The sequence below is a fragment of the Myodes glareolus genome, chromosome 7 (genome assembly GCF_982192425.1).
Source record: "Myodes glareolus chromosome 7, mMyoGla1.1, whole genome shotgun sequence".
NCBI classification, from domain to species: Eukaryota; Metazoa; Chordata; class Mammalia; order Rodentia; family Cricetidae; genus Myodes; species Myodes glareolus.
Genome location: NC_142032.1, coordinates 83,495,370 through 83,515,182, shown reverse-complemented (window position 1 = coordinate 83,515,182; position 19,813 = coordinate 83,495,370). Strand labels below are relative to the sequence as shown.

Below are 19,813 nucleotides of genomic sequence, written 5' to 3'. Positions count from 1 at the left end.
TTAGTAATTGCTTCTGCCAACCATGGCATTTAGGAGGGTGGGCATGCTTGGTATCTTAAGAGGGCAAACCTCTTAAGAATGATTGCTCACTGTGACACACACAGTAATGGCCGTAAGATCAGAGTCTCCTACTTCCTAGCTGGGTAGCCTTGGGATGTCACATAACTGCGCTCAGTCTCACTGTGTAAATGAAAATAAGCTGGTTCTAGTGGGGTACACTTTTAATCCCAACACTTACGAGGCAAAGACAGGTGCATCTCTATGAGTTCAAGGCCAGCCTGATCTACATAGCAAGTCACATGACAACCGGGACTAATAAAGAGACCCCTATCTCAAAAAAAGAAAAAAGAAAAACCCAAAAATAAATAAAATGAAGATGTGCCTATCTCATAAGGTTGGTATGAGGAATGATTAAAGTGTATTTTGTCATAGTCCTTATTGATGTCAGTTCCTTCGGAATATAAGCAACAGAAATCCCCCTCTGGTTCAAACCATCACTCTCCACACAACCATTCAATGAGGCCAATGGTCTGGCCTTGGTTCTGCTGGGGCTGACCCCGGAGGTCAGGCTCAAATGGATTGGCGCCTACATCCTGGCATCTCTCCATTGGATGAAGAGGCTGAGGTTATCCTGATTGGCTTTAGAGTCTGGACTTTAGACCATTTAACTCTGATCATTAGAGTAGATTATACTGGGTGCTAAACAATCAACAATATCTTCCAGAATCAACAAGGCCAAGTATATGTTCAATGCACTGGGTTTTCTGTCGGCCATTCTTGTGTATCTCTCTCCCAGAGCTGGGAGGAGAATCTGCAAGCAATAGATGCTCCAGGAGGACCAGGAGCATATTTCAGACAAGAGCTTTTGACGCGTGAGTCAGCTGCTCCCATAGGCCTGACTTACCCACGTTACCTGTTTGTTCTAAAGTGGATAGCCACCTGTGGGCTGAAGAAACTGAAGCTGAAACTCTCCAAAAGCCTCGGCCCCAGCTGTAGACTTCAGAAGTCAGCACACAGGGCAGCATCAGCCAAACACTGCTGTGCCATCCCCAGTGTGGAGATCAACGTAAGTCACATGTGGTGTTCCTCACCTTCCAGTTCCTTTCAGTTCCTTGTCAGTTGCTAGTGGCAGCGAGAAGGTCAGGGGGCACTGACATCTATTCCTGCTTCTATAGTCTCACTCCCTAAAGTAGGGCTTTGCTCGGCTGATGGCAGATATAGAGTTCTGGTAGAAAAAAAAATAAGCGAAGCCCCCCCCCCCCGGTCTGAGATCACATTCTGGAGTAGATAGTAAGACCTAGAAGCAGATGCTAAGCGCACAGCAGTGACTGATGTAGCCACTCCAAAGCACTTGGTACCTGTCTTATTTTTCTGTCACTGTGATTTAAAAAAAAAAATCCATGACCAAGGCAACTTGTAGAGAAAAGAGTCTATTTGGGACTTATCATTTGAGAAGGTTAGAGTCCGTGACTCTTGTGGTGGGAAGCATGATGACATGCAGGCAGGCATGGCAGTAGCTTAGAGTTTACAGAAAGGCTGACTGGGAATGGCATGGGCTTTTGAAACCTCAGAGCCCACCCCAAGGATGCAACTTCTCCAACAAGGTCACACCTCCTGATCCTTCCCAAACAGTTCTCCCAACTGGGGACCCAGTATTCAAACATATGATCCCCTGGGGGCTGTTCTCACTCAAATCATCACAGGACCCTAACACTGGCCATGGCTCTGGTAGGGATGGCAGGAGGGAGCAGGTTCCTTCTCTGCTTTCTATTTGGGAGGTGTTTTTCTCATTATTCTGGGGTTGCAATAAGTGCATTCAGTACAACGTAAAAATTGGCTTCTTTTCCTCTTTGCCCTTTGATACCATGTTATCAACATCAGAGGAAACTAAAAATAGCCTAAAAATTATCTACTTAATGTGGGGTCCTTTTCACACGCTGACCCTCTCTGCCTGAGGTTAGACTTCCATTTGAAATGTATGGCCCTTCTAGCCCTCGATTAAGGATTTTCTGTTTTAAAACTTGGAGATGATGTGACTTTCACTGTTCCAGTGATTTTGTTTGACATGGCACCATTACCCTAGTTCCCACTCCTTCACAGAATCATGAAAGCTGGCAGTACATCTGAATAAAAATAACTTTTCAATAAATAAAACTGACCCAAACATGGTGCTCTATGTCCGCAATGCCAGGACTCGGGAGCAAAAAAAAAGATGATAAATTCAAGGCTCGCGTGGGCCACATGGTGAGACCCTGCTTCAAGATCAAGCATACAAACATGTATATAAAGATATGTGGAGAGTTGTTTATTGCAATGGTATGAAATCTTTTGAGGGTACTGAGGCTATGAACCAACACTGATGGGGTGTATTGGCCTCTGCGTGCCTTCCCCAGGGAGTAGTGAGACACATCCAGTGGACACTGTGGGAAATGGAGATGTATATCACATCCATGGAGAAGGTGATGAAGGGCTACGTGCAGAGGCTGCAATGGCTGCTGTCTGGTAAGGAGGAGCCTGAGAGGAAGTGGGAAGGCTAATCCCAGAAATTCAAGGTCAGTACTTCAAGGCCAACTCCTCAAGAACTGTCAGGCCAGTGGGTTTATCCAAGCCAAGTCTTGTACTGAATAAGCAAACTCTGGGTCCAGGGATCAGGCAAAGTGCTAGGTGACAGAAGTGTGGGACGGGAACCAGAGGGAGTTTCTGCCTGTCCTACAAAGCTGGCTGCTTCCTTTGCCTCTCTGTACATGACTGAGGATGTCCCAGTTCTGACCACAGCTGTTGGGTGGTAGGAAATGACGTTATGAGAGAAGCAAGGCATGTGTATTAATGGGACCTACTTGAATACATTTGTGAAGGTAGACATGGAAGAGGTTCCAACCCAGAAGATATCTTCTGTACTCTTTCTATTGTAGGAGGCCACTTGTTTGTTCCCAGCTGCCCAGACTCAAAATAACCACATAGAAACTATATTAATTAAATTACTGCTTGACCTATTAGCTCTAACTTCTTATTGGCTAGCTCTTACATCTTAATTTAACCCATTTCTGTTAATCTGTGTATTGCCACGTGGCTGTGGCTTACCAGCAAGGTTCTGGCTCATCTGTTCCTGATGGCTGCCTGGCATCTTTTTAGTTTCCCCCGCCTAGCTCAATTCTACCCTATCACAGGACCAAAACAACTTCTTTATTAACCAATGGAATTCACAGCATATAGAGGGGAATCCCACATCTTTCTTCCCTGGGGTACCAAGGTGCCTCCAAGAAAGATGCATGAATAGGACAGGATGAGGAGGACCAGGCTCATATTCCAGAAGAGGGCTTACTATAATTACAGGTGTGGTGGTCCTTACCTGTAACCCCAGTACTTGTGAGGTAGAGGCCAGAAGACCAGGAGTCCAGGGCAAGCCTTGGTTGAGCATCAAGGCCAAGAGGTCAGGCATTTTGAAGTAGAAAGAAAATGAAATAGATAGGAAACAATTTAGCTTTGGGATCTGGAGAGCTTCAAGTAACAGGAGGAGAGAGCCTTATGGGCCCTCAGGCAGCCTTTTTTGTCATGTAGTGTCCTGTGGAGTTCATTAGGTTGAGTCTCCCGCAGGAAAGCCTGCTCTAAATAGTCTGTGTCATAGAGTGTGGTCATGACAGCCGCTTTCCAAAGCCTCTCTTCCAAGCTCCAGAAGTGATTGACAGGTCATGGGTTAGGGCAGCTCAAAGGGGAAGTAGAGTTACCTGTTCTCAACTCACACCAGCCACTTTTAAAAGCTGATGATGGAACGCCTTCACCTCACACACAGGTCCACATCCAAACCCCTGTACTTCAAACTGAGAGCCAAGGATATAGCTTAGTGGCAGAGTGCTCGGCTAGCATGTACAAAGCACACGTTCGGTCCCCAGGACTCCCACATACAAATTCGCCTGGGGGATACTTCATTCATATGTTCACTCACTCATTCAATGAAGAAGTGTTGGACTCCTGCCAGGTGTGTGGGAGAGGGTAGAAGGCAAGTCCCAATAGGGTCCCTGAGCTCATGGAGCTTGTGGTCCAGGAGAGAAATATTAACCAAAGAGTCACAAACGATGGCATGGACAGAGCATGAGAGATTTTGTAAGTGACAATGGGCAGGGCATGGTGTCTTACACTACATTCCTACCATCGGGTTCTAAATGGGGTGTTTGTGGTTGAGATCCTTGGAGGGCTGACTAGTCCCATAGAGCACACTGTCAGCTTCAGACCAACTTTCCTCTTATTCTTCCTGTGACAGCCAAGTGAATCCTGGAAGACCCTGGGCAACAAGGTCTAACAGACTTGGTCCACTTATCATGGAGAGTGACTAGCTGATAGTCTAGCCGTTTGTTAGTTTTCTTCTGCTGTCCCAGTGAGCACCAGGGTTCATGACACTGGTCACATCAAATATTTGCTGAGCTTCCTCGCTGCAATCTCTCTTCAGCCTTGTACAATCAAAGACCAAAGTTAGGGGATTCCTGACCGAAGTGTGGATTAGGGGACCAAGACAGAACGTAGGCTCTACACTGTGGGTCCTGGACAAGTTGCTAGCCCTCTAGAGCTCCCCTTGAACTGAGTCTCCAGGCCTTGAAAGTATGTCTCGCCCATCCTCCATGGGTGTCTCCCTGTAGTCCCTCACCCTAGCTTTCTCTCGGTCCCCCAGAGCTGAAATCTTGATCTCCCAAACCTTGTATAGCTGACTATCTCTGCCCTTGGACAGCTGGCTCCCCCAGCACTGCCACAGGGCCATTTCCCAGGGGAAAGCTTGTGACCAATTATCAGGGAGGCAGTAGGTGCTTCACGACTCTGTATTTTGTGGATACCATGAGGAAAACTAACATCTTACCCCTTCCCTGCCTCTACCACCCACCATGGAGCAGGGAGCCGCAGGCTGTTTGGCACCATCTTGGAAAGCAATGTGTGCATTGTACTGGACACGTCAGGATCCATGAGCCCCTACTTGCAGTGGATGAAGACAGAGATGGTCCTGCTGATTTGGGAGCAGCTGAGGAAGCACTGTGACAGGTAGATGCCTGGGCTAGGGCAGGTAGGATCAGGAAGATCAACTGCAGGCCCCTGGTGTCCCAGGCTGAGCATCCTTGTCCTCTTGAATCATCTGTTAAGAAGGAAAGAAAGAACACTGTATTTTGTACTTCTTCAGCGTTTTAAACTGCTTACATATGCATCTAGCATCTTCAGGGGGTACCTTCGCCCCTCTCGGTGTCTGGACTCACTGTAGAGTCCCCAAGCGAACAATCCTCACAGAGATGACTTCTACAACATCAGCACAAACTGGCCTGTTTTCACCAGTCGTTTCTCTCTCTCTCTCTCTCTCTCTCTCTCTCTGCCCCTGCTCTTTCTTCCTCCCCAGCTTTAACCTGCTGAGCTTCGCAAAGGACCTGAAGCCATGGCAGAACACTCTGGTGGAGACCACAGATGCAGCGTGTCACGAGGCTATGCATTGGGTGACCCACTTGCAAGCCCAGGGGAACACCTCGTTCTTATCAGCTTTAATGGCAAGTGCTGCCTCTGACCCCCCCCATCCTGTAGCATTGCAGAAACAGTGCACCCCACACTGGTAGCCCACGGAGCTTTGGGATTTGCAGCGTGTAGCTTCGTTTCATCCTCCTAACAGCCAGGAGATACAAGGCTCTCGCTTTCAGAAGAAGACCCAGAGGCTTAGGGCAGTTGGGTGGCTTGTCTGGGATTAATAAAATAGGAAGCGGTCCATGCTCCCACTCCTGGCCCTCAGCAGCTCCTTTGCTCTCTATCTTAGGCTGAAAGTGGAATTTCAATCTTTTTTTTTTCAAGACAGGGTTTCTCTGTGTAGACCTGGCTGTCCTGGAACTCTCTCTGTAGACCAGGCCAGCCTCAAACTCATAGAGAATCACCTGCCTCTGCCTCCCTAGTGCTAGGATTAAAGGTATGTGCCACCACCACCGGGCCCCAATCTTTTTTAAAATTTATTTTCAGTGTGTGTGTGTGTGTGTGTGTGTGTGTGTGTGTGTGTGGTATGATTTGTGTGGGACATACATGGTCTGGCATATGTGTGGAACTTCACAGAGTTAGTTCTCTCCTTTCAACTTCATTTGGGCTGCAGGAACCAAATTCAGGTTGCCAGACTTGTCCAGAAAGCAATTAACACATCGAACTGTCTTGGGGGCCCAGAATCTCAATCTTAATAGGCAGTTTTAGAATCCTGTCAGACACATTTACCCTGGGGACAGAGTCTCCTCCCTTGAGCTGTTTCTGTCCTTCCTAGAGAACCTCCCTCCCCACGCCTGACTTTGCTTCCCTGTACTCTCTTAGAAAGCTTTTAGCTTTCAGGGCACGCAAGGCCTGTATCTCCTAACGGACGGGGAGCCAGACACAAGCTGCAGCCTTATTCTCAACGCTGTCCAGAGGCTCCACAAGGAGAGAGACGTGAAGGTGCATACAATCTCCCTGAGCAGCACAGACAGGTGAGCGGCAGGAGTAAGCTGAGCTAGCTTCTCCTGAGCTACAGGTCCGAAGGCCTGAGAGCCTCTACTAACCCAGGTCTACTAACTTAGACACAGGAATTAGGAAATGCGTTGCTTTAATTCATGGCCTGGACACTGCAAAGCAGGAGCCCTCTCCCCACCCCAGGCTGACCAAGCAACAAACCGTTCTTACGTCACTCTGCACCGTTGAGCTGATGCACCCAGTTGGTGAATCTTGTTACTGTCTCCCTTCTAGCCTTCTTTTCTTGGGAAAGCATGCATGAATACCTGGGGAAACTAGAAAAGAAAGCCTCATCATAGCACTCTTTTTAATGTTTTTATTTATTCTTTGAAAATTTCATTGATGTATACATGAATGATTACACCTGCCCCCAACTCCAACCTCCAACTTCCCTTAGGCCCACCGCAGTATCTCCCTCTCAGTTTTCAAGGCTTTTCTTCCTTTTTAAAAGTTACTATTGATTTTATTTTATATACATGAATAGTTTGTCTGCATGTAGGTATGTATGCCAATGAGTGCCTGGTACCTTCATAAGTCAGAAGAGGGGTTCATACACCCTGGAACTGGAGTTATAGGTGGTTGTAGATCTTAGGACTCAAACCAGGTCCTCTGCAAGGGCAACAAGTGTTCTTAACCACTGAGCCATTTCTCCAGTCCCATCTTTCTTTTTTTTAATTTTATTTTTTTCCAAATTTATTTATTTGTTTATAAAAATTTCCACTTCCTCCCCTCCTCCCCATATCCTCCCATTCCCCCCACTCCCTCTCCTCCTCCCCCCCCACTCCCTCTCCTCCTCCCTCTCCAGTCCTAAGAGCAGTCAGGGTTTCCTGCCTTGTGGGAAGTTCAAGTTCCTCCCCTCTCCCTCCAGGTCTAGGAAGGTGAGCATCCAACCAGACTAGGATCCCAAAAAGCCAGTACATGCAGACAAAACAAGACCCAGTGCCATTGTCAATGGCTTCTCAGTCAGCCCCCATGTCAGCCACATTCAGAGACTCCGGTTTGATCACATGCTCATTCAGTCCCAGTCCAGCTGGCCTTGGTGAGCTCTCATTCGATCAGTCCCCTTGTATCAGCGGGTGAACGCACCCCTCGCGGTCCTGATTTCCTTTTTCATGGTCTCCCTCCTTCTGCTCCTCATTTGGACCTTGGGGACTCAGTCCAGTGCTCCAATGTGGGTCTCCGTCTCTATCTCCATCTATCGTCAGATGAAGGTTCCCTCTGGTCCTGCCTTTCTTGCTCATATTCTCCCTCCTTCTGCTTCTCATTTGGACCTAGGGAGTTAAGTCCAGTGTTCCAATATGTGTCTCTGTCTCTATCTCCATCCATCGCCAGATGAAGGTTCTATGGTGATATGCAAAATATTCATCAGTGTGGTTATGGGCCAAGGCCAGTTCAGGCACCTTCTTCTCTGCTGCCCAGGGAACAATCTAGGGACCTCTCCTTGGGCCTGGGAGCCCCTCTAGAATCAAGTCTCTTGCAAACCCTAAAATGACTCCCTTAGTTGATATATATACTTCCCTGCTTCCATATCCATCCTTGCTCCCTCCCCCCATCCCATTCACCCAAGCCATCCCCAATCCTCCCCCTCTCCCTTCTCTCTAACCATCTCCCCTTACTTCCACCCCCCACACCCCGTGCACCCAAGTTTGCCTGACAATCTTGTCTACTTCCAATATCCAGAAGGATAACCATATGATTTTCTTCAGGTGTTGGAGAGATTGGGGATACGAGGATCATACCTAAATATAATAAAAGCAATATATAGCAAGCCGACAGCTAACATCAAATTGAATGGAGAGAAACTCAAAGCCATTCCACTAAAATCAGGAACACGACAAGGCTGTCCACTCTCTCCATACCTCTTCAATATAGTGCTTGAAGTTCTAGCAATAGCAATAAGACAACATAAGGGGATCAAGGGGATCCGAATTGGAAAGGATGAAGTTAAACTTTCGTTATTTGCAGACGATATGATAGTGTACATAAGCGACCCCAAAAACTCTACCAAAGAACTCCTACAGCTGATAAACACCTTTAGTAATGTGTCAGGATACAAGATCAACTCCAAAAAATCGGTTGCCCTCCTATACACAAAGGATAAAGAAGTAGAGAGGGAAATCAGAGAAACATCACCTTTCACGATAGCCACAAATAGCATAAAATATCTTCGGGTAACTCTAACCAAGGAAGTGAAAGACCTATTTGACGAGAACTTTAAGTCTTTGAAGAAAGAAATTGAGGAGGTTACCAGAAAATGGAAAGACCTCCCCTGCTCTTGGATTGGGAGAATCAACATAGTAAAAATGGCAATTCTACCAAAAGCAATCTATAGATTCAATGCAATCCCCATCAAAATCCCATCAAATTTCTTCACAGACCTTGAGAGAACAATAGTCAAGTTTATATGGCAAAACAAAAAACTCAGGATAGCCAAAACAATCTTATACAATAAAGGAACTTCTGGAGGCATTACCATCCCTGACTTCAAACTCTATTACAGAGCAACAGTATTGAAAACAGCTTGGTATTGGCATAAGAACAGAGAACCCATCTTTCTTTTTTATTAATAGAGCACTCAGTCCAATTTGTGCTGCCTGTCTGTACATGGATATAGGGCCCATCTGCTGGGGCGTGAGCAACCCACCAATGGCCACACACCCAGAGAAAGGCTACTCTCCCTCTCTGCCTTGCCACCAACTCTCACTAGCTCCTCGGCCAGTAGTAGGCCTTCTGGAACCCCTCCCCCTCCGTGCTGGTGTTTTAACTGGCTTGATCTTGACAGAACAATTATTATTACAGATGGTCACTTAGAAGAACATGTGTTAGACAAGATGCAGCCCCTTCAAAAAACTCTTTATCATGAGGGCTAAAGGCATGGCTCAGTAATAGAGTACATGAGGCCCTGAATTCAATCCCCAATAACATGATAAACTTTATTTATTAATAAAATTGATTGCTTGGGTACCTATTTTCTCTCTCTGGCTGAACTATGAACTCAATTAGGGCCATATTTGTGTCCCTGTAGACCCATCACACAGCAGACACTGGTGGTGGATGTGCGTCCCCCGGCTGAGAGCATACTTGATGGTGCTAACAATGATCTGGATGTCATAAGCCCAGGCCCTTTTGCCAGGCCGCTTTCCCTTAAGCCCCACAAGACTTCAGTTCCACTGTGGGCCTGGGACTCTGCTTGCCTCTCCTGTGAGTCTCTGAGCCTCTCTTCCTCCTCCAGAGCAGCAGTTGAGTTCCTGAGGAAACTGGCTTCCCTCAGCGGGGGACGTTACCACTGTCCTGTTAGTGATGATACCCTCAGTGGGATTCAAGGCTTGCTCACCAGAGGCTTCATCGAGGAAAAGGTAGGTCACCAGTCATCAGTGTGAGTCTCAGAGCCCCCACGAGTACTGGTTTCCTTCTACCCGAGAGTTCTGCTTCTCTTGTAACAAACAATGCTGACCAAGAAGGACGTGTCTCCCGTGGCTGTCCCTCTGGGCCAGTTCCCCTTGAAGGTGGAAACAGACTGGAGATGCTATGGTTAGGTCCGACCGACTTCCGCCTGGTGAGCATTTACAATGTGCAAAGGAATCGATGACCTCTTTGGATCAGCCACTCTTACATCCTCATCCCTACACAGACAAACAGCTCAAGAAGCTGAAGTGTGTGTCCAAAGTCAGCGGGTGAAGCTGAGCCCTGTGACAAGGTTCAGACCCACTGTGCTTTAGTCCTTTGGATTCCTGTGTTCTTTCTCTGAAACACGGACATGCATTTCATCTAAGTACCATGTAATGAAGTCACTGGTTAGCTACTACACAACAAAACTGAGGAGCCAACAATTCTAAGGGGCCCTTTCCATTTAGCAGGAAAAAAAATGGTACACATATTTAACTTTTCTTTGTTTTGATATAGTTTTTTTGAGACAGTGTTTTGCTGCGTAGCCCCAGCTAGCCTTGATCTCTCGAGTCTCCTGCCTCCACTTTCCCAGTACAGAGATGACAGGTGTGTGCCATCAGGCCTGGCTTTAACTTCTGCCTCTGTTGGAAGTTGAGCTCAGGGCCTGGCTATGTTCTTCCATTGAACTACATCTGCAGAGTCCCAGGCCTTGGTTGTTTGAGAAGGGTCTCACATAGCCTAGGCTGGCCTCAAATTCACTACGTAATTGAGACAGGCCTTGAACTCATGATCCTCCTGCTTCCCTCCCCCTAGTGCTGGGTTTATAGATGGGCTCCACCACACAGATCCGAGGGGTTCTGCCTGCAGAGTAGGAACAGCTGGTGTCACGCTGCTGCCAGGCTGATGGCAGCTTCCTCTCTGTCTCGGAGCTCTGTTTCACTGGGAGTCTGTTTAGAACCAGGCTCTGGAGTTTTAGTGGCTACTGTCTTCGGAAAAATTTCCATGAAGCTCTATTTTACTAGAAGAAATGGAGAAAGGGCAAAAGGTACTTTACCGTCTGACCAGCAGTTTAGATACAGCACATACCACTTTCATCTCACGGACGCAGGGAAGAGCCAAATTCACTGAAATTTGGGCACTACTTGGTCCCTCCCCTCCTCTGCCCCACCCCACACACTGACTCTCAGGCATCTAATCTCAAGCTATCTCATGTATAGAGCGGCTGCCTGGATGGCAGAGATGGGTGAGCTGCGGCCACAAGGATGCCCTGCCTCTGGTGAGAGGGTACATCTGATGTGCTCTAACCATCTTCTGGGGCCTTAGATCGTCAGGTCTCATCTTGTCTGTTTACTGTATTGAATTTTACCGTCATTCCTCTTCCCCAGGATCCTAAATTGCCACTGTTTGAAGGGGATGACTTAAAGATCCTGGGCCAGGAGGTCACCAGGGCTAGGAGCCTCCTCAAGCAAGCCCAGGTCTTCAGGTAGGTTTCTCTAGCTGCCCCTTCCACCTGTCCGACCACCTAGATGGACACGCCTTTAATCCCAGCACTTGGGAGACAGTGGCAGGTGAGTCTGAAGCCACCCTGCCTTACTTAGCTCCTGGGCACCATAGTAAGACCTCGTCTCAAAGAAAAATCCACATACAGAAAAAAAGCATACGGTATTTGTCTTTCCCCGCCCCGCCATCTCATTACCCACTCCCAGGGAACCGTTTTTCTTTGTCTTCTGCCTTCTAGATCCCAGCTTCTGAAGAAAAATAACGTGAAACCAAAAGTCACTCTTTGCTAGAGACGTGTTCTCAGGTAAGAAAAGGAGTGGATGCCACACCTACCCAGTGCCCACCAAAGGCACCAAAGGGCTAGGCATATGCTGCATTACACACAAGTGTAACTGCGAGGAAGGATCAAACATTGTGATTTCTCTGACCTGAAAAGCTGTTCCACCAGAGACCACCCACCGAGCGCCCCACCTGAAGAGTAAACTGACAGAGAAAGCTGTGACTCCCAGATTACCTGCAGGAAATAAAATGTTTAGCGCTAGGGCACTGGGAAGGCCGAGGGCAGGGAGGCTCTTTTACTTGTATATGGGGCCTCCCGGACCTCCCTCCCTCCCCTGCCATGTCCCTCCACACACCCTATGCTCTAGACCAAGCTCACTAAGAGGTTTCTCTTGCCACCCTCTGCCTAGTGACTCCTGCTTATCTGTCAAAGCACAACTCAGATGGCATTGGCTCCACTGTGAAGATGGCCCTGGTACCCGTCTAGAGCTAAGGACCTCCAGGCACATCTGGATGCTTCTGGCCTTCCTCTTCTGGCTTTCCTGACTGACTGTGCCTCTTGCAACATTCAGCACTGCAGGCCATGATGCCCTGCTCAATGTCCTAACTCGTCTTGACCATGGTTCTCCCCCCGCCCCAAGAAGCTGCTGTCTTAACTATCCATGGATCCCAGAACCTGCCAGATGGCAGTCGCGTGGTAAGCAGTGAGCACCCAGCTCTAGATAGCAGCCCAATGAGGCTGCTTCTCCTGGTTTCTCCCTATACTTTTTACCATCTGGATCTATGGGCCAAAGCAGCCACTAGCAGCCTCGCTTGGGGGAAGACACAGCCAAGAGTCAAGCCCCATCATCACCTCTATCACCTGCTAACCAGGGGCTACTATGGACCCAGTATGGCCTCTGAAAAGGCAGATACATGCTTTGAATCCCGCTATCCTATGTACACATGAATGGAAGCATCATGTGTTAGATGATCTGGTATCTTTTCCTAAGATGAGAAAATTGCTTTTACTAATAGAGGTAAAATGACTTCAAATGCTTGAGTGCTGGAAATACTTGAGTACTGGTAATGAGGTGTCGGGGTGTGTGGGTGTGTGTGAATTTTGAATAAGATAAAACTTTATTAAATGCTGGTGTTGGTGGTCTGTGTCTTTAATTCCAGTGCTCAGGAGGCAGAGGCAGGAAGATCTCTGAATTCAAGGCCAGCCTGGTCTACAGAGTGAGGTCCTAGATAGCCAGAGCTACACAGAGAAACCCTGTCTGGAAAAACAAAGAACAAAAAACAAAACCTCATTTAGATTATCTAGAGTATCTAAGTTCAATATGAAAAAGATAAATATACTTATTTTTAAAAATGAACAGCAACTCAGACAAACACAAATGGAAATGCATAAGCAAAAATGCTTAACCTCTAGAGGTATGACTCACTTGCCCAGCATGCCCAAGGTTCTAGATTCAATCCTCAGTAACACAAAACATACACACACAGACACAGACACAGACACACACACACACGCATGCACAAATGCACACATGCACACATATGTTGACAGAGGTTTCTGTCCTGCCCAGTCTTGATTCAGTCATTCAGTCGCAATGAAACACACAGAGGCCTGCATTAATTATAAACTAGTTGGCCTATTAGCTCAAGCTTCTTATTAACTAACTCTTACATCTTAAAATAAATCATAATTCTTGTCTGTGTTAGCCACGTGGCTTGGTACCTTTTATCAGTGAGGCATTCTCATCTTGCTTCTTCTGCATCTGGGTGACAACTGCAGACTGAGCCTTTCCTCTTCCCAGAATTCTCCTATTCTGGTTGTCCTGCCTATACTTCCTGCCTGGCTACTGGCCAATCAGCATTTTATTAAACCAATACAAGTGACAAACCTTTACAGGGTACAAGACCATTGTCCCACAGTACACACACACACACACACACACACACACAGAGTTGAACCAGACATGGTAATGCATAAACATCATTTCAGTGCTTGAGAATTGGAGGCAGAAGAATCAAAGGTTCCAGGCCAGGTTTGGGCTACTTAAGACTTTTTCTCAAAAAAAAAAAAAAAAAAAAAAAAAAAAAAAAAAAAAAACAACCCCCATCACTCCTCATAAAAGAATGATGGAAAGGCAGGCGCTCAGCAACCTCATCTGTCATGGAAATACAAACTAAAGTCACAACGAAATGCAGCCACATACTCAGTAGCATGGCTCCACACACGACGACTGTCACTCTCAGACACTGGAGCGACTGGAAGGCTCCTGCTGCTGGAATGGGGCTCGGTGAAAGGAAATGTAAGTTTTCACCACTTTGAAAATTTGACAGTTTCTATTAAAGCAGAGCACATCTGTTGTTTGGCCCAACAATCCGTCTCCAGGGGAAATGAGTGTGTGGATGCAAGAATGTGTACAATAGCTCAATTTGTAAAGGCCCCACATTGGAAACTACCCAGTGTCCAACCATGGTGCAGTGTGCAAACACATCATGACATATCCGTATATTGCCAAGATATGAATCAATGGAAAGAGCATGAAATATAGTCACTGTGTTCAGTAAGATGTATCACACTCATAAACAGTGGGTAGGAAAAAGCCTAACATATGCTAGAGAGGTGCAGCTCAGTTGGTAGCGAGCTTGCTAGGCATGCATAAAGTCTTGGGTTCTTGATATCCTGACCTGCATAAAAAGGAGGTAAGGAGGCAGGAGGGTCAGGAGTTCAATGTCATCCTTGGCTACAGCAAGTTCAAGGCCAGTCTGGGCTATTGGGGAAAAGGAGGAAGGAGGAGGAGGAGAAGGAGGAGGAAGAAGAGGAGGAGGAGAAAGAAGAAGAAGGAGGAGGAGGAAGAGGAAGAAAAGGAAGAGGAAGAGGAAGAAGGAATTAAACCTAAGAGTATGTGCTTACTATTCTCTATGAAATTCAAGAGCAGGTGTATTTGTCACTAAGACAGAAATCACAGTAATAGCTGCCGTGGGGAGTACAGAGTGAATGTCCGGGGTGCTGGGAACTGACAAAGCTCTGTCTTTGCCTAAGAAATATTTCATTAGGATGCTGCTGTGGTTTAGATGGGATTTGAACATGCCATTCAAACATTTGCACATTAAATATGCTATGGTGTTCAGAGATGGAGCTTTGGGGAGGTGACTAGGGTTAGACAAGGTTCTGAGGCTGTATCCCCCAAGACTGAGTCCTATAGAAGGAGCAGCGGGCTACGTTCCTGCCGCCTGGCTCCCTGGCTAGTTTACGCCTGAAGTAATTACACAGAAACTGTATTCTTTTAAACACTGCCTGGCCCATTATATCTAGCCTCTTCTTGGCTAACTCTCACATCTTAATTAACTCATTTCTAATAATCTGTATATCACCACGTGACTGTGGCTTACCAGTAAGATTCTAACCCACGTCCATCTTGGGCTGGAGTTTTATGGCATCTGCCTGGCTCTGCTTTCTTTTTCCCAGCACCCTGTTCTATCTACTATACCCACCTAAGGGCTGGCCTATCAAAAGGCCAAGGCAGCTTCTTTAACCAATGAAAGTAACACATAGACAGAAGGCCCACCTACACCAGAGTCCTGGTGACTTTATATAGGAAGGGAAAGAGAAGTCAAAAGAGACACACATACACATGTCCTGTGCCCTGTGCCACCCAGAACTCTGCCAGGAAGAAGGCATCTTAACTGTGCACCCTGAGAACTTTGAGCTGGGGCTGGAGAGAAATCTCTGTGGTTAGGATCAGTTTGCTGCTCTTGTAGAGAATCTGGGTTCAGTTCCCAGCACCAGCATGGCAACTCACAATCATGTTTAACTCCAGTTCTGGGGGATCTGGTGCTCTCTTTTGGCCTCTGGAGCATCAAGCACCTCCTGCACATGTAGATACATACAAGCAAAACACTCACACACATGAAATTAATATAAATAAAAGTTTTCAAAAGTTTAAGCCCAAACAAATGTCTTATTTATAGAATTACCCAGTTTCAGGAGGCAGGAGAATAGATGTCAACTAGAGCCAACCTGGCCTACATTGAGAGTTCGAGACCAGCCTGAAACCCAAACAGAGCAAAACTCTGTCTTGGAAAAAAATAATCATTAAGTTATTTAATTTTTTTTAAAAGATTTTATTTTATGGTTTTGAGTGTTTTGTGGGCATGTGTATATGTATATGCACCATTGTGTTTAATGCCCCAGGAGGTTGTTGAATCCCCTGGAACTGGAGTCATGGATGGTCATAAGCCCCTATGTATGCTGGAAACCAAACCTTGGTGTGCAAGTGTCCTTAACCACAGAGCAATCTCTCCAGCCCCCACTCCGTATAAATTTATTATCTCACAGTTTTGGAGCCTGGCGATCCAGAATCCAGGTCTTGGCAAAGCTGGCTCCCAGGAGGCCCTGAGAAGGATCTGCCCCAGGCTCCTAACTTCCCACAGCTGCTGTGCTTCCGCAGTACAGCTCCGTTCTCCGCTTGACGTCTCCCGGTGGGCGTGTCTGCGCCCGGATTACGCCCTCATCAATGGACATCGGTTGTACTGGAATGAGAGTTTTCGCTACTGAACCCCGTTGGAAGTAATCCCATATTTAATGACCCAATCTGAAGTACTAGTGGTTGGGGCTTCAACGTATGGTGTGGGACACGATTCGTGGCAGTTGTGAGTGGCGATGCTCCTCGAGAGGCAGCCGACACGGGCAGCTAGCTGCCTGAGGGACGTGAGCTCTGTGGTCCAGCTGGTCTTGTGAATGAGGGTTAGGGAAGACACGAGCTTGGGAAGTGGTGATGGAGAACAAATGAGTTTGCATGCAACCTTCTCAGATAGGGATAGCAGCTACTGTTGAGAGCCAGCTGAGTAGCTGGCTACTGTGTTCCGGGATTTGCGCATGCTCTATCACATCAGCGATAGGCTTTGACTACACTACATAACATTCCCAGTCTGTGAGTGAGGAAACGAAGCCTTGTGACTGCCCAAAAAATACAGCAAGAAAGTAGCAAAAGACCAGTAAGAGAACTCAGCAGGTAAAGGTGCCTGCCACCAAGGCTGATGACCTAAATTCAATCCCAGGAACACACATGATGGAAGGAGAGCCACTTCCTGCAAGTTGTCTTCTGCCTTCCACAGTGTGTACTATGGCTCATACATGCACTCAGGTACACATAAATAAATGTAACAAAAACGAAGAAAGTCAGACAGTGGTGTCACATATATTTAATCCCAGCACTCTGGAGGCAGAGGCAAGCCGATCACTGTGAGTTTGAGGCCAGCCTGGTCTACCAAGTAAAACCCTGTCTCAAAAGAAAAGAAGCAAAGCCAAGATCTCAGAACCCCAAGGCCTCTCCCTGAGCCTCCTTTCTGAATCTGTTTCTCTACCTCTAAAATGAGGCTGAAACAGAAATCACGGAGATTGAATGGGACACTCTTCCACCTGCCACACGGCAGGAGCAGGCCAAAGTTTGGGATTTGCCTCCTTCACCTGATGTTCATTTGTGGCCCTTCTCAGAGTAAAGGAAGCAGCACGCTCCCTACTCTGAACCGGGTTGCTTCATTGTAACATGTACAGAAGGCTGGACACAAGCCAGCCCTTTGGCTACTGTCTCTCAAATAGTTTTCCAGAGATTGGAAAAGCCCTTCTGCTCCCCAGCACAGAGGAAAGGTAAAGATAAAGGAAAGGAAAGATAAAGAAGCATCCATTAAAATGGAATGGTGGAATCAAGCCTGGAGGCACAGGCTTTATTCCTGCTCTCTAGGTGGCTGAGACAGGAGGGTCACAACTTCAATGCCTGCTTGGGCTACAGAGGAAGTAAATTAAAATAAAAAAAAAGTGTGGGAGGTGGAGGCAAGGATGTGGCTCCATTCCATAGTAGGACAGTTGTCCAGCATGTGTGAGGCCCTAGGTTCAACCTCTAGCACCACAGGGAAGAAAGGGGGGAAAGGAACGTAAGAATATTCTGAGATAGATAGGTAGATAGGTGGATGGATGGATGGAAGGAAAATAGGCGTGTAAATGGATGGAAATTGGCTTTGGGTAGATGGAAGGTTGGATGGACAAGTGAACCATAAGAGTAGGTTGAAGAAAAGACAAACTTATGTATGTATGGGTGAGTTTGAAAGGACAGATACAGAGAAATAAAACTGACAGGAAACTAGATGGATGGACAAGGGGGTATACATCTAATCATACACGCGCGCATGTGCGCGCACACACACACACACACACACACACACACACACACACGATGGCTGATGAGCTAGAAGGGGGAATATGATGCAATATGATGAAGAAAGTGGAATAAAAAACGGTGTGGAAGAACGGTGCCTGGTGAGTAGACAGGACAGGGCAGGCTCGCAGTTCCTTTTCTCTACCAGAAACGCAGCCCTGGCACCACTTGCTCACTCTCAGGTGAGTGGAGCTGCAGGACAGCTGGGGCGGAGGCAGAGGGCGGGGCCGTCCCAGGACCAGCCCAATTCGAGCTGCGGTCCCGCTGGCGGTGCTGGCTTTGGCGCCGAGACCTAAGAGGCTCAGGAAGCACGCAGCGCTGTGGGAGCCCGAGCCAGGTGAGTGCGGAGTGGAGTGTGGTGGCTGGGGAAGGAGGGCAAAGACTACCGGGATGGGGACCCGCCCCATCCATTAGCTGTGTGGGACGTGCTCAGTCCGCCACCAGGAGGCTCGGTCCCTGCCACTCCCAAACCCTTTCATCAAACCCAGCGTTGGTGTCTCCATGGACCTGGATTAAGGACTGAGACTTTTAACTATCTTCATTTTTGTTAGTTTTTAATATTCCTACTACTATGACAATGACAACTACTACTACTATTCCTATTCCTATTCCTATTCCTATTCCTATTACTATTACTATTACTGTGTGGTGTGTGTGTGTGTGTGGTATGGAGGGGTGTGCATGTGTGTGGTATATGTGGGGGGGGGGCGTGCGTGTGGTGTGGAGGGGTGGGAGGGTATGCATGTGTGTGTGTGTATGTGTGTGTGTGTGTGGTGGAGTGTGTGCATGTGGGGGTGTGATGTGTATTTTCACGTGTGTGTGTGTGTGTGTGTGTGTGTGTGTGTGTGTGTGTGTGATGGAGGCACACTTGCCATGAGGCATGTGTGGAGGTCAGAGAACAACTGGTCAATTCTTTCTATTCTCCTCATGAATCAGACTCACATAGTCAAGCTTGCAGAGATGAGCCATCTGGTTGGCCATGTTACATTTTTTGAGACATATCCAATGCTGGCCTCGAACTCATAGTGATCGTCCTGTGTAGGTCTTTGAAGTTCTGATGTTATTCTGTGCATCAGCACAGCCAACCTTTAATTATAATTTGTTCTCATTCCTCTGATATTTTCTGGGCCTCAGTTTCCACTTCTGAGTAATGGGAAGAGTAGTTATGCTTCCTGAGATTGCCAGGAGAGTTTAACACTGCCTTATCCAGGTTCAGTCCTGACTTAGCCATAATGGTCCCCTGAGGAGCAGGCCCCTGTTTATTCTCCTAGCAGTTAGCCAGGCAGTGTTCCAGGCACGGGAAATGCCAGTCAGCAAACCCTCCATGCAGCCTGCATTGAGGTGTTCTGCAAAGACTTTGATATCTGCTCTCTCCGGACCCCTGTGTAAGGACTTTGGGGCAGCCATGATGATCTGGACCCATTTCACAGCTGTGTGTACTGAGGTGCTGTGAAGTTCTCAGCATTTCACTCAAGGGCACACCCAGCCCTTGCCACCATAAACACCCAGATACCTTTCCCAGAAGAGTCATTTCCTCTGAAACTGCATCCTGTCTCCTGATTGGTGACTGGTGGGGTAGGGGAAGTAGATATCCTCCATAACAACTCTAGTTTAGATGTCCCTCACCACCACTTATGTGGGACATGACGGCATTCCTGTCCCAAAATGAACAATAATAATGAGAGAAGACATAGTCATTTCTTATGACTGCCAGGGTCCCTGTCCTATGATCATCAGGAGCAACAGCTCATTGGCCAAAATCGCCTGCTCTTTTGTGCAGCCGTTATGCACCATGCAGGGCATAGCCTGGGACACAGAAGGCCTGCAGTACAGTCGCTGCATCTACACAGTGGTCCAGCCTGATGCTCAGGTAGACGAGGGTAGGAAAGACCACGACCGTGGACTGAGCCCGAGCGAGCAATAGGTCTAGAATGGTCCCTGGGGCCCACCCACCT

General features: G+C 47.4%; 1 protein-coding gene across 7 annotated transcripts in view; it reads left to right on the top strand.

Moving 5' to 3' along the window:
• The window catches only part of Vwa3a (von Willebrand factor A domain containing 3A), a 69,907-nt gene extending 57,127 nt beyond the window's left edge, over positions 1 to 12,780 (top strand). For all 7 annotated transcript variants that reach the window (XM_087908506.1, XM_087908507.1, XM_087908504.1 and 4 more), the window contains 9 exons: positions 929 to 1,066; positions 2,394 to 2,502; positions 4,881 to 5,025; positions 5,372 to 5,516; positions 6,310 to 6,461; positions 9,716 to 9,839; positions 11,256 to 11,353; positions 11,609 to 11,674; positions 12,060 to 12,780. In XM_087908506.1, the coding sequence (XP_087764632.1) occupies positions 929 to 1,066; positions 2,394 to 2,502; positions 4,881 to 5,025; positions 5,372 to 5,516; positions 6,310 to 6,461; positions 9,716 to 9,839; positions 11,256 to 11,353; positions 11,609 to 11,660 (963 nt within the window). In that variant the 3' untranslated portion in view covers positions 11,661 to 11,674; positions 12,060 to 12,780. The remainder of the gene's footprint in view (positions 1 to 928; positions 1,067 to 2,393; positions 2,503 to 4,880; positions 5,026 to 5,371; positions 5,517 to 6,309; positions 6,462 to 9,715; positions 9,840 to 11,255; positions 11,354 to 11,608; positions 11,675 to 12,059) is intronic.
• The last annotated feature ends 7,033 nt before the right edge of the window (positions 12,781 to 19,813 follow it).